The 15,555-nt window shown below is 30.9% G+C and overlaps 1 protein-coding gene across 1 annotated transcript; it reads left to right on the top strand.

Annotated features, from left to right (window-relative positions):
* Positions 1–8,157: 8,157 nt before the first annotated feature.
* LOC136797290 (uncharacterized) lies at positions 8,158–8,493 on the top strand. Its single transcript, XM_067053459.1, has one exon. It carries the CDS (start codon positions 8,158–8,160, stop codon positions 8,491–8,493), a length of 336 nt encoding a protein of 111 aa, XP_066909560.1.
* The last annotated feature ends 7,062 nt before the right edge of the window (positions 8,494–15,555 follow it).

Raw genomic sequence — 15,555 nt, forward strand, 5'->3', positions numbered from 1 at the left:
ATGATTAATTACAAATATTCACATCTAGCACGCTATAGCAAGGGGATCTATGGTATCTAGTCCTTGAATTAAATATATTGCACACATTTTCAGTCGGCTCCCATCAGGAACTGATAGAGATAAATAATACAAATACATAAATATATGAGTAAATTGATAAAATGCTGTCCTGGAACCCCCGGTCAGCCTTAGAACAGTTGGTGGTGGGTCAGCGAAGCGTAGCAGGTGGCTAGGGAGTTTATAATGGAAGGATTGATATCTGGTTCGGGCTAGAACGGTCACATATGGAACACTTAGGTCTTTATGGAGGATTTTATTTGTGACAAAGTAAGGAGCATTGAGGATTTTACAAAGCATTTTTGATTGTAAGGATTGGATACAACAGGAATTCGAAGGTTTTGTAGAGCCCTAAAGCTCGATTCGGTGTGTCGGTGTGTATATAAGTTAAGTATTGGCAAAAGCAAAATGTCAAAAAAGAGAAGAAGGAATAAGATCTAACTCGCTTGTACTGCTGTAAAACACTGACTTTATTGTGTTCGTTACATCTGTTATATACCCTCGATCAGCTGATCTCCTCAGTCAGCTGACATCGAAATAACAGCTGACTCATACCGTAACTTGTAGGCCTTATTATAATCATGTAGATCAGTCTTTTGTAATGGATTGAAAGTTCAGGTCGTTTGTATAGAAAGTGCTGTAATAGTCGGTATCAACGTGCAGTTTCCTGTCTTTTCAGTCTTGTGTTAGGATCCCAAGCTAGTCGTTTGTCCAGATGTAGTCTGGTAGCAGATGTGTTCTAAAGGGGTAAGAGTGACATTGTTAAAGGATTCTGTAGGGCAGTCAGTAGGTTTACGACGAAAGGTATAGTTGATTTGATGGGATTTATTTTTATCCTCCAATTTTGACACCATTATTGGTACCATTATACCGAGGGTTGTGATATAAGAATGGAGATTTTGGGATGCAATTAAAGTAGATTGTTAACTGTGAGCATACATCTGACATTGGCATACGTGGTGAGGATAGTATAAGGACTGGTTGGGAGGTCAACTGTGTAGAATCTATAATTAAAATTATGTATAAAATTTTAAATACATGACATTATGAAAATGCCCTTAGTTAAATCAGCTGGAAATCTTAACACGGTAGATGCTCTGTTGTTTTATTCACCCACATTGTTCAGTTTTCACCGATGCTTCATCCAAAGTTGTCAGTAGTCTTCAGCATGCGTCATTTGGTCTAGCCTGAACTGAATCACTTGTTTCTATGCAAAACTGTTTTCCACTGAAAGCTAGTTAAATTATCCGATAAACTTTTGATAATTTAGGTTGGAATTGTTCAATAGACCCCTTTACATGCAAGAGCATATAATCAAGGGTGAACAACAAAAACGAGATAAACTTAATTCAGAGAAAAAAAGTAAATAACAAACAAGCTTAGAAAAATATATATCAAGTAAAATGTATTTATTTGTGCCGATGTTTCGAGCTGGATTCCAGGCCTTTATCAGGGCTGATATACAAAAACGAGACAAGATTAATTCAGAGAGAAAAAAATAATAAGTAACAAACAAACTTGGTAATAATATATAACAATAAATTATACAAGTCATAAAAAGATGTTCAAGTGATAACATACATGGCCGCACTCTAACGACCAATCTCAATTACCTTACCTTACGTAACGTTATCAACTCATTCTTGATAACCCCACCCGAATCAGTAAGTTTCCCTCTACATTTCTTTCTTTTTTCTCCTTTCTTTCCACCCCCACACGTCTCTTATGTTTTCCTTCTATATTCTCTTTACCAGAAATTCTATATTTATTTTAGCTTGTTAATTATTACTCATCTGTATTGCATTGTGTTTTACCCGTTGTAGCATGTAATTCATTGTCTTTCTTGCTCATTGTATCATGTATATCGTTTTACTTCGCACATTTCGCTGTGTTAATTTTAAATTATTCACTATTTATTTATTTTTAATCATTACTTACATATTTTAGTATGTTAATCTCAATTACTCATTATTTATATTTTCTCCCGAACCTTTCATGACGTTTATTTCTTTATTATATGAGCGTTGTCTGGTTTTTTAATAATTTATTTTGTATAATACTTTCCTCTACAATATTATATTTTATCTTCTGTTATTATTATCTACTATCTTCTTTCTATATTCTTAATTTATTGTTTTTTTCCCAAGTTTGTTGATTTTTTTCTGGAAATTTTTATATCTCGTTTTTGTTTTTCAGCCGCGATGAATAATTGAAATTCAGGACGAAACGTCGGCACAAATAAATAAGTTTTACTTATTTGTGTATCATTACTCACCACACCCCCAACCAACTTCTCCTCAAATCGAATCTACGTCTATAACTATAGACACCTCATAGTAAATACATTTTTTACTAACGGATTTGCGTTCGTAAAATCGTTATCTTTGGGTTCTGAAGGTAAATTTATGTGGGTGAACTAAGGCTATTGCGTCCCAAAGGCAACGGTGAAAACAGCATAAAATGTCAAATGATTCGAAAAAACATTACCATTAGGTTTGAATAAAAATTGTGAAAAACTATTGTTTTTATTAGCAAACTAAATGTGGGTTTGAAATGTGATTTTAGTTTTCTTCTTAGAATATTTCGATTAATAATAAATTAACTAATATTAGATTAATATTAATCCACAAATTCTATCCCGAAACTGAATGAATGAAAACTGTATGTCGTAGGAAATTAGGATTAGGTTACTAAATTTCTACTACCTATAAATAAATAATGGAATCTTGCACAGCCTCAATGACTACAGGTACCCACCCCCATTTTGTGCAACAGCTGCATTTTTACCTGTTGCGCCGCAAATTTGAGGAATTGAGCCTGTAGCTGCTGCAATAGTCATTTATTTGGGACATTTTTTTTTCAGGCTTTTTCTGAAGTGGTTAGACTTGTCCTCATTCTTATAACTGAGGCTAAACTCTCTCACGGTTCATAATATGTCCAATGATTTTATATTTTCTTCTTTTCGGGGAATATATTTATCATTTCGATTAAAATCTGGTTGGTGTATTGTGTTCATATAATTAAATTCAGACAAAAATATGATCAGAAATTAAAATAAGAGAACAGCGTTTGGTTTTGTTTAGTGGCGTAAGCATCATTTATAAATATATGAGTATTTGAACAAGGCCAACGTATTTTCCTTTTGAAATGCTGATCTGATATAATTTTTCTAAAATCCATTGATAAATAATTGTTTTAATCATCTTATGATCTCCTCTTCCATACATTTTAAATTTTGTCATTCTTTGCTGGGCTCTAAAAATTCGCTTCTAAATCTCAAAATTAGAGAAATTATTCAACAAATTAATACTATCAATTCTAAAATTTCTTCTCTTTCACATTTATTAAGTACCTTTAATGGCGAAAATAACATTTTGCTTCTTAACAACTGTATCTATTAAATTTCTTCTTCTATAAAATTAATTAAAAAATACTCCCTCATTTCTATCTTTAAAAAATAAAATTTACCCTAAAGGTAGTGGAAAATGGGTTCATAACATTTCTTCCACCACTATCCACCCTAATGCTATAAATATTTTAATTTTAGGACCCAATTACTCTATACCTCCTTCAGATGTTACTCGTCTTATCCCCTCTCTGATTACCGAGATAACGAAATGTCGTTCCATTTTTTGTAAAACAAAACTTTATTTACAAAAACCATTCTTCTTTTATTGTAGGAAGATAGTCCGCGTGGCGGTGAAAAAATTTCGAAAACAGTAGGAAAAACAATTTAATGTTAATAAACGTTTTTCCCCAAGGGTTAAATGGAAAAGTAGAGAAACAAAAGTTCTAAGAAGTAATAGAATATTGGAATAAATATACAAAGAAAGTTTAGAAAGTATTTAAAAATATATGTTTTTTTATAGAAAATAATAATAAATACAGCTATTTAACTATTATAAATAACTATTATCAATTAGTATCCTATCGACTTATATTTATACCTCCTTAATTTAAGCTTATTATTGTCTAATATAAAAAAATAAAAAAAAACATGTTTTTGCATACTTACTGTCTTTGTATATTTATACTAATGTTCTATCACTTCTTAGAATTTTTGTATCTTATTTGTCCATTTAGCCCTGACCAACCCCTGCAAAGTGGGACCGCCACCCGGACTGTCTTCCCACAATCTACTTCATAGGGTCAACAACTATCTTCTTTCAACATTATATTTTAATTAATTACGTGAAAGCAATAAAGCATTGACATCTAGCACCCATAGTCAAAATTCGTGTGGACCAGTGTGGTATGAAAACTGAATAGCGTATTTTTTCGATAATGGTATTTGAATATTATCTCATAAAGAGGAAACTGATGACTATTTGATGTCATTCCCTGAACGATGTCTTCTTGATTCCCATGAAAGTCAAGATCACGATAGTAATTAGTCCGTCGATAACAGGCAATCTGAAAATATTAAAATACGGAAAATCAATGGAGATGAGTTATGTCTTTGACCCAGATCATAGCAATATAGACAGAAGATATCTGATGGCCGAATTCTAAAGAAAGGGGGAGATCCGCAAATGTTTTCCGATTTTATGAGTTTACTCATCGATGTGACCATCTAAGGGAGCAAAAACCAACAGGAAATCTCGACTTGTATCAAAAATATTATACGGTGTCTCAAACATAATTTCGTAATTGTATTTCCTGTTACGAAAACCGATTACATCCAAAAACATCTAATTAATTAATGTAAAACAATAAATGAAATGATAATTTAAATATTACAATATATTTATTAGTATGTAAATCACCCATAATTAGAGGCATAAAATGAAATTGAAGATACCCTAAGGAATAGTGATTCAAGTCAATGTAATGTTGCTATGGGAACCAGGGCCTTTTAAGAAAAGTATTTTATAAAAATCTGTAATTTAAATATATTTAGTAAAAACTGCTAATTATATGTTTATATAAATTTTTTTTATAGTGTAAAAGAATAAAATGTTTGTAAAAAATAACTATATTGAGGGATGTTTTAGGGGCTTAGTTAGTGTAGTAGGAGCAAGATACACCACTTTTTCTAATAAGGTTATAAATGTGTGAAGATTTTTTATTTCAGAATCTGGTGTATTCAAAAAAACAAAACAAATAAATTTTCATACTGTGCAGGCCCCGTTGGTTCAGGACATTTCTCTCTATTATATAAAAATATTTTAGTTGATATTATATAGAAATTTAGTTGCTTTTTCCTGCTTACACTATATTCTGTAATGAGTTAGGCGATGGCCATGAGTTCATTCGGTACCTCATACGTTCCACTACCTCTGGCTGAGGAGGAGTGAATCTAAAAAAAAATTGTTGAGAGTACTGGAACGCCGAAGGATATTGGAAATTTAGATAAAAAAATAACATCAGAAGGAGTAAAAAGGGATCAAAAAAAAAAAAAAAAATGATATTTAATACCGTGCTAGTGAATTAAAAATAGTTGTAGAAACTCTTACACCTTTTTACAAAAATTAACAACGATTATCATTTTTTTTTTTTGGAATCGATGAATGAACCAATTGATGTTTTAAAGATTTTGTCAGTATCGTTATAAGACGTTTGAGAATAAAAGAAGGTTATACATGCAATTTTATTTTTAGATTGAGTTTTGTTACATTGCTTCAAAACCAATGGAGATATTAATCAATAATTTTATAGAACGATTGAAACAAATAACACAATATGAACTACAGAATACATAAACCTACCTCTTATGTACCTCTAATGGTCTTTAAGTGTCTAGAAACTGTCTATACACTTGCATTCAGTTGTGCTGCAAGTCCTTTAACTGTTTGGTAAGGGTTTTCTTTCACAGTAAACCTTAGTTCATCGTCGTCAATCGCTGGTAGAGGTCTTCCTCTGGGCTGGTTGTCCAAATATGTGTCTCCAGACAAAAGTTTTTCAGACCACCGGCAAATGGTCCGTTGGTTACAACCCGAACGCCGTGCAAATGTTTCTTGCAGCTTGGACTGCCGAGTATCCAAGTTTGAACTAATAAAAAGAAAAATCGCATATTTCCATGGTCATAATCATCAGCAGAATAAACAATGTAAAATCAATTGGGATGATAGTAGATATTATCAAAAAAGAGAGGATTAATAACGGCTCATTATAATCTGTAAATATAAACCTAGTAAACAATAAAATTCCACTAATCCCACTTTGAATTTCTGAAATAATAAAAACGGACTATGAAATGATCCAATACAAACTAAATTGATTCCTTCTTGGAACTTCTATATTTTGAATCAAAGCGTTGTAAAAGGAATAAATTTTATAATTTTAAAAACATGGTGATTGATTTATTGTCATCACTATATATAATCAACTCAAATAACACACTCAAAATATAATCTATTTTAATGATTATAAAATCATAGAAATTTATGTGCATAATTGAAAAAATAATAAAGAAAGATACGATAATATTGTGAATTCGTTTACATTTATATCTTAAAGTATAATCTTATTATGCTTTATGCTACTCTATAAAGCATAATATATTTTCTTTTTTTTTTTAAGAACATCGATAGATGATTTAAATATTTCACTGTTTTTCACAAAGCAAAGTGATGTGAAAGAGAAATTATACATCCGAACAAAAGCTACAGCAACTGTGAATATTTACTTACCTTCTATAGAAGAAAGGTTACCATGATCTCCACAGAACTGTCAGAGGTGTGGCATAGCTGCAAGATAAAACAAAAACCAGTCACGGATCCAATATTGAACAATAATAATAATAGTAAATAAAAAGAAAACCTTTGTCAACTAATAACTCTGAAAATTTAAAATAGGAATCAACCGAAAACGAAAGATGCGATGATGGGGATTGGTATTGTGATGTATATGTATATATTTTTCTCTTCTGTACCTAATTAAACTGGGCATATACCATAGAAAAAGCATATTGTATGCATTACATTGTTATTTGTATGCATTTATGTAACATGAAGATACTAAATTTTTATTATAAAGGAAAATTATTTACAGATAAATACTTAATAAAAGAGGAAATACAAAAAAAATAACAAAAATTGGAGGAAAAAATAGAAAAAACAAAACAAGAAGAGGTTAAAAAAAATATCGTGAAATAAATGGTACCCGTAGTGAAATAAATTACATACTACATACATTAAGTTGGTGAACAAAAAAATGAATCAATATAATTCTTTATGTATTTCCAAAGCTATAGAAAGGATAATTCATTTATTTTAAAACTATGTCATAAATAATATAATATGAACTTTTTTTTCTTAGGAACTATATTGCTTCATTAGCATTTATACATATAGATGCATCTAGTTATAGAAAAAAAACACTAAAATAAATTTTTCTAGATTTCCCTCTTACCCTGAACGAGTTGGTTGTAAGGGTAATACAGTTGTGTAGAGCATTCAGTAACATATAGATTGTGAGTAACGCTTCTATTTATCAATATTAATTTGTATTCTTTACATTTTATTATTTAATGATTAGTCAAGGGAATTCCTTTTCTAAAAATATTTTTTATTTTCAATGTAGGGTATGATAATGCGAACAATATAATGGCGAAAGGTTGCCCCAATATGGTTGTTTTATTAATGTATGTTCTTTAAAAACATCATATATATATACGTATACCAGACAATTAGATTTATAACAACCCAAAAGCATCAAATAAAATATTTAAAATGAAAATTAAGTGTAGTTAAATCTTAATTAATTACTCAACCGCTCCAATTCGGCGTATGTGCCCCTGGTCACTGAAGAGCGTTGTCCACTAAACCACTTCAAAGGTAATTTCCTTTGAGTAGCCCAGTTTATTCTGCTGATATCCTACGCTTCTCAACTTTAGCGTCAAAGACTCCAATAAGCCTTTGCATATGGTTACTAGACTTAGGAGGTCAGTGGTTATGGGGATTCTTCTCATATAATTTGTTATAAATATTATCCACCAAGAAAATCTCATCGATTTGTTTTTACAATGTAGGTCGAGGAAGGATTGAGGGTTGAAACGTTGGCAATGAGAAATTAGTCAAATACTATTTTTGTACAACTTGACCGCGGTCCTGAACACACACACACACACACACACACACACACACATGGCGTTTGTGTATGGCCGTGGTGCATAGTGAGGTGGATTTTTACATATCCCAATTGTTGACCGGACATGGATGCTTCAGAGCCTACCAGTACCGATTCAAACTGGACAACACCGCAGAATGCCCTGGATGTCAGACTGTCGAGGAAACCAAGGAGCAAGTGAAAAACAGCATTCGCTTTGCGGCAGAAAGAAGTGAATTGGAGAGGGTGTGTGGTGGACGCATCACACCAGAAAACGTGGTGAGCTATATGCTACTCTCAGAACAGCACAGAAACGCAGTGAAGAGATTCACCACAGTCGTCCTCAAGGGGTTGAGATGGAAAGAGAGGGCTAAAAGACGTGACTAGCATGGAAACGTGAAAAACATGCGAAGAAAGCGAGGCGGCACTCAGCAATTTCCCTCCACGAGTACTGGATGGCAGTCCAACGATTTGCTGTACAGGTGTTGCAAAAGTTAAGAAATGAGGAGACAGAAAGGTGAACCAGGAGATAGCCTAAAACAATGAGGTGGCACTCAGCCACTCACCCCCATGATGTAATGCATAACGGCGGTCCCGTGGAGGGTGAGAAACAGGTGTAGGGAGGTTGGTTTTAGTGGGTGAAAATCCCGCACACGGATAGGAACGGGGCCTATTCTTGTCTTTTGAAGATTTCCACCTACCCTTGTTAAAAAAAAAAAAACACTCACAAACATACCCATTTCACAGTACGTATATTTCCTACAGAATTCGTACATTCGTAGTTCTAATACCCTTCCAATCTTCAAATTCCCTATCTTCGGATACTATTCGATTTTATTCAATATTCAAATCCCGTTTCTTCGGATAATACCATCTTCTGTCCACCCAATTCCAGAAGAATAACAATTGAAAGTTCCAAATAAGATCTGAGTAGATGGAAAGAGAGTTAAGTTTATAAAGTAGAAGTTCCATTAACATAAATATTATTAGATGTTTTAATATTTAGGTAAAATCTATAAACATGCATATATATATGTATAATGTAAATATAAATATACATATATATCTATAATGACTCATATAATCAACACTACGCCTTTCGTTTTCCTTTTATTTCATTTATTGGATTATTTCTTAAAAATATGATTAGTAAGAGGATTTTTTATATTATTACCTTTTTAATAATAATAATTTTCTGTATTTGATGTTTCACATTTTCGTTTATACTTATAATAAATATGTATATTAGCAGAAATTTACCTTTTTATTTATTAGTTTAGTTTTATTTGATTTTTATCTTTTTTTTTTATTTAGTTATTATCAGAAGTTTTACTTATATTATTATTATTATTAGAAGTTATTACAGAAGAACCTTATGTTTTATGATATGACAGAAAGTTTTATTTATTGTTCTACTTTTATTTTATATATTCTGTTAATTCTTGTTCTTCATTATTATGTTTTCAAATTCATTATTTTAATTATATTTTATGATGTTTTATAATTTCATTTTTATTTCGTATTTTACTATAAGGCTCTAAAGCCTCATTTTGATGCCTGTGATATTATTCTAAAGGGATAAATCCCAGAATATATAAAGAATACAATTATTATTATTACGTACAGAGCTGTTCATTTGTCAAACCATCAATAGTATATCTAATCATGGGCGTAGGCAGGGTTTCGCAAAGGGAGGTGCAGACCTGAACCCATTACACACATATGCATACATATATATAAATATATAATATGAAAGATGTGTAATCGCGCATCATTTCAAGAAATATTCCCACCATTTCCACCATTTATGAAGTAGAAACTTCATAAAATTCAATCATTAATTTTAAAATTTTTATTGCCCATAATCACAATAAATCATTGTAAATGAAACTTGAAAATCTAGCATAAACGTATTTACAATTAACTATTGTGCATAAATACATAAAATACACACAATAAATACAAAAATATAAGAGGGGATGAAGAGGATTGCTAGCAAAAATATTAACCACCTCTTCTACGATGGTTAAGATTATTAAAATGGCAAACCGTGTAAGTCATATTAGGATGAATGGAATCTAAAAAAATTTTTTTTTATTCGATTCCCCATTATTTTTAGAGATAAGTATGCGACGAATAATTGCGCTCATTGAATCTTATGTTTTTTTTACCAAAGAATGGATGTAATTTTGTCCCTTCAGAGGTGTAGTTATGATCTTGTGATTCGTGAAGATGTCAACTCAACAATGTTACCTTACTAATTATAGCGTGTTTCCAGAAAGAAATCATCTATCAAATCAGTTGATTATTTTCTTTCTTTTTTTTCTCCTTTCTCAAAAATCTAGGGGAACCGCGGCTCCCCCCTGCCTACGCCTATGCATCTAATGTTTATTAAGTTTCTCATTACTTTTTCAATTCTCGTGGCATTACATAATCCGAAATATTTTAATACCTTTTGGACTGTTTTGAATACATAAATTCCTAACATGCATCCTGGCGTCCTAAGGTAAGAAAAAATGAAAATATAATTATATTATTTTAATAGATTTTTTTTCCCTCTGTACCTGTTTCTCAGATGGGTTTAAGTTCCTGTGTGGACATATAACATTTAAGAAGCTTACGTTGTCACCAGCCTAGTAATGAATTTATATTACTCTCGTTTTCGTATGTGACTTGAGCATTCATCAGCACAAAGATTATTCTGGGTGCATCTAAATAAATAAAGTACATCCTATTATGACAGAAATGATTGACTGGAAACTGTCATTTGACTATCTCCTAGTAGAGAACCGAGCGGACGCCGCCTTTTAATTTTTATTCATCTAAAAGTGAATAATCCAGTAAATTTTAATAATATTATAGTCTTTTTGAGGTCCCTATCAATAGGAAAATGTTCCAAATATCAAAGTACTATACTATTATTTTTTTTTGTCTAGTCATTAACTTAAAATAAACGAACAACTTTAGTGAATTCCCTACTGTAAAATCATCACATACATCGGCCAATATCTCAACAAACCGTGTAAATACTGCACCATTGCAGAATAGATACTGTACCTGCCCATATATCTCCCTTCCATGATGCACTAATTGATTAGATTGCCCGAGTACCCAATTGGATTTAAATAATATAGTATATACGGAATAGGGATCGAATTTGCATCTGACATGAAATGTTTACTTCTTTTTATAAATTATAAAAAAAAAAATTAACTGTGAGCATTTATTTCAACTCAAGAACTGTGGATAACATGTAATTGCCTTAGGGGCCTGGATCCCGCGGAATCCTGTGGGTATTGGTTATCAATTCAAGCAATGACCACGCTCAACTGTCCTTAACCTCAAATTGAAACCACGATAGCCCTCATGGTTATCCTTAACCCTATATTTTGATTATATATATATGGAATCGGAGTGGCTCAGAGGTAAATCGTTGCGCTACTAACTCCCACCAGAACTCTGGTTCGAATCCGGCAGTGGAAAATAATTTTTATTCTATTACTGGGGGCATTATTCAACCCAGTTGGTTCTGAAACCCTTTATGGGTTCAACCAGCCTTATCAAGTAAGTATAAGTACCTTATAATTAGGGGAGGTGAAGAACCCATGTATCTAACATACTTAATACGAATAATTTTTTACAAAAGACTCTGATACGGACCGCACTCTGATCTGAATAAAATTATGTCAAATGTGTATGTAATATATATATATATATACACATTATAACTTAAATACAGACATACTCCCACAAGTAGACTCTTTTGTCGGAGTTGTTTCTCACCCCACTAATACAGAAACCACAATGTTAGTAAACAGAGTGCTTTTCAGTTTCCGAATTTCTAAACATAATTTTGGTTGTTTAGTGTTCCATAAATGGAATCATACGGTACAATTAAACTTTACTTAAACAACCAAACCATCACTGACTCTTGTTCGAACCTTCCAATCTTAGCTTGTGCTTCCCGGAAGCTGTGTGTATATATTTTGTCATTCTGATATAAAAGCGGTTTGGAATTTTGCATGAGCGAACTTCGATGGATAACTTAGTCTTATATAAAAGTTGAAAACATTACAGCACCATTTCGAGACTATTGTACTGATATTGCGAGACTTATATTTATATAATATTTATTCGTTGTAACGCAAATTTGAAAAACAATATATTATCAATTATTACAAATACAAATTTGGCGAGGATTTTACCTTAAAATTAAGAAATTTATAATTTATTCAGTTATTATGTTGACTCCTAAAAGTAAAATTTATCTTAGCTCACTTTGTATCAATTGAATAAATTTCATAGCCAATAATGCGACACACATTTCCAATTCGCTGATATCAGGGGAGCACTGAACGAGAATTACTTTGGAGGCCTATGTCCTCCAACTCTATATTATTTAAACGGAACCTTCCCAGCCCATGTAGAAACCGAGACTCCCCCCTCCACTTCATTAATTTCCCAAAAGGCTTCATTGCCTTTTTAAAAAGAATGGCGTAAAATTGCAGAAGTTTCAGAACTAATCAACGTGGTTATAAATTTCACATAATAATCTCTAAGATTTTTTTTTTTTTTTTCTGATTAATAAAAGAGGAATTCACTATATATTTAATAGACATTGTTGTTTTAGTTTATAAAATACTTTTAATTAATAAGGAAATATTGCTTAGACTTCACAAAGAAGATTTTTTTCTTTTTCTTTTTGAGAATACCAAAATTCTGTATTCTTAATACACACATCAATATGGAATGAAATTTCGTGTGTTTGACTTACCGTACATTTTTCTGGACGAAATATGTTTGCACGACATTTGTAGTTCTGCAACTTAGTACAAAATAGTAAATGTAATGAAGTAACAAATACAAAAAAAAAATTTCAGTTGATAAAACTTTGTAGAAGCAGAAGTACGAGATTATAGATCATGGGAATCAATAGTCAAAATAACCCATAAAAATTCCTGTGGTGAAAAGATGTTTTTATTGGTTAGGAATTTTTTTAAGTTTTTCATTAGTAACTTGAAAATTAAGGATTATTCGGAGATAAACATTCTATATAAAGCTATATTATTCAAAATGCACATATTACATTGTATTTACAGTAATTTAGGACTCCACTACAGATACACTATACACAACTATAGACAATATAGCTATACACAACTATAGACAACGAAGTTTAATATAAAGCGTCTTCAGGAAAAAATATAAAATTTTTTTTCTTAACGATTCGCATGTTTTTGTGACGACTGATTTACTACTCGCTATAACGGAAATTGAAAAAAAATGTTTTTCTTATAATTCGAAAATTAAACATTTTAAAAGATTTTATAATATATTAAATTTGATAAATTTTTCTACATAATGCGTAAATTATTATTCATTTTCTACCAACCTGCATCTTAACTAAAGCGTTTTTACGAAACACAACTTTTCGATCTCAGTGATAAAGGAAAAAAAATCCCTTCGTCCCGGTTTTTTCTCAGAATCAACGTCATATATTTGAAAATATATTTCACAAATGTCAGGTAAGTTTAGTTCAAACTGGACACTTCACAGGGAGGTTATGTTGTTTTTTATAATGAACTAAATCTTTATTAAATGTTCATACATGAATGCTTAGTTTTTGAGTTATAATAAAAATCTGACTTTTTTTTTTTTACTTTCGTGGAGCCACCGACTAGTAAATAAAAAACCTGAAATTTGGATTCTGCTTTAATAAAAACATTTAGAAGTATCGTTGCGAGAAGAAACTTCTTTAATTTTTTCCTAAATACGTTCTTTTGGTGGTACCTAGTGGCTGTATGCAATTTGCACGAAATTTTGTCTACTTTCATTGTATATAGAATGTTAACACCGAAAAACCCTTAGTTTGTAGTCGTTAACGAAAAACTTAATATGTTTTAGAAAATATAACTTTTTTTTTTAATAAATTGTAAAACAAATAATATAAAGTGGTTGTTTATATACACCGGTTTTAGAGAAAAGGTTGCTGTAACATCTCAGGTATATACCTAGCATAAAAACTTTATTTCAGTTTCGCACATTTTGTTTACGAGCTGGGCTGATAACACACTTGATAACACATCTCATTTATCGAGACTTGGTTATTTGGATAAATCAGAAATGGCGGCTGCTTCAAAATGTTAAAACAAATTATTTTGTCATTCTTAGCTATATCTATAAAGTTATTAATAATACTAGAAACCCTAAGTACACCAATTTCGCTAAAATATGACCGGATAGAGCAATTTACGTTCAATAGTTCCCTAGATATAGCTTTTTAAAAAGTAACCTTTCATAAAACATCCCAAAGCCGAAATTAGTGTATGTATTTTGAGAAATCTATATCTATTGTACGTCGAATACAATTGTTTACTAGCACTCAAACTCTAAAGTAATTTATATAATGTTTATCACGTAGAAGTAGTAGTTTTTATGATATTCGACAAAATAAATTCACAAAATATTAATTTATAGTTGTTCGGTTAAAATTTTTTATTTTGAAAAAAATATATCTCATGAACCATAAGACGTACATATGTCTGCCAGCACTTAAAATAAAGGTAATTTTTATGAAGTAGTTTATGACACGTATTTTCGTAGGGGTAGTAGTTTTTATAAGGTTTATCTTCGTAGAAGTAGTAGTTTTTATGATATTCGACAAAATAAATTCACAAAATATTAATTTATAGTTGTTCGGATAAAATTTTTGATTTTGAAAAAAATATATCTCATGAACCATAAGACGTACATATGTCTGCCAGCACTGAAAATAAAGGCAATTTTTATGAAGTAGTTTATGACACGTATTTTCGTAGGGGTAGTAGTTTTTATGAATACACATTTTGCACATGAAATTTCGTCGGAACAACTTTAAATTAATTTACTTCAGCAAATATCATAAAAACTATCACTCCTACGAAGATAAACGTCATAAACTACTTTATAGTACATTAGACTAGCTTTAATTTGAAAGCTAATAGACATCTATACGTCAAATTGTTTTTGAGATATAGATTTATGAAAATAAATTTACTAACTTCTGATTTTGCACTGCATTTTTTATGGAAAGTTGCTTTTCAGAAAGCTATATCTGGGGAACTATAAGCTATTACGGGTCAAATTTTAGCTAATTTATTCTGCTTTAAATTATGTTTAAAATGTTTAAATGTCTAGTGTTGTAACTAGTTTTAAAGATGCAGAGCTCGGAATATAATTTTTTTTTTAACTTTTTGAAACAGCCGCCATTTTGAATTCCTCCTACCTATACTTGGCAGACTCATCAATTTTGACTAGTAATTATACACAGTTTGTTTGGTTCTTTAGTGGCGCCAAACTTCATTGGTCATCAACGCCATTTATATTTTATTTAATTTTGCTAATATTCGTTAAATTTTATTTATTTTTAATTTTTATTTATTTATTTTTAATTTTTATTTATTTATTTTT

Source organism: Halyomorpha halys, unplaced genomic scaffold (genome assembly GCF_000696795.3).
Source record: "Halyomorpha halys isolate HHAL.00 unplaced genomic scaffold, Hhal_1.1 Scaffold1116.1, whole genome shotgun sequence".
NCBI classification, from domain to species: Eukaryota; Metazoa; Arthropoda; class Insecta; order Hemiptera; family Pentatomidae; genus Halyomorpha; species Halyomorpha halys.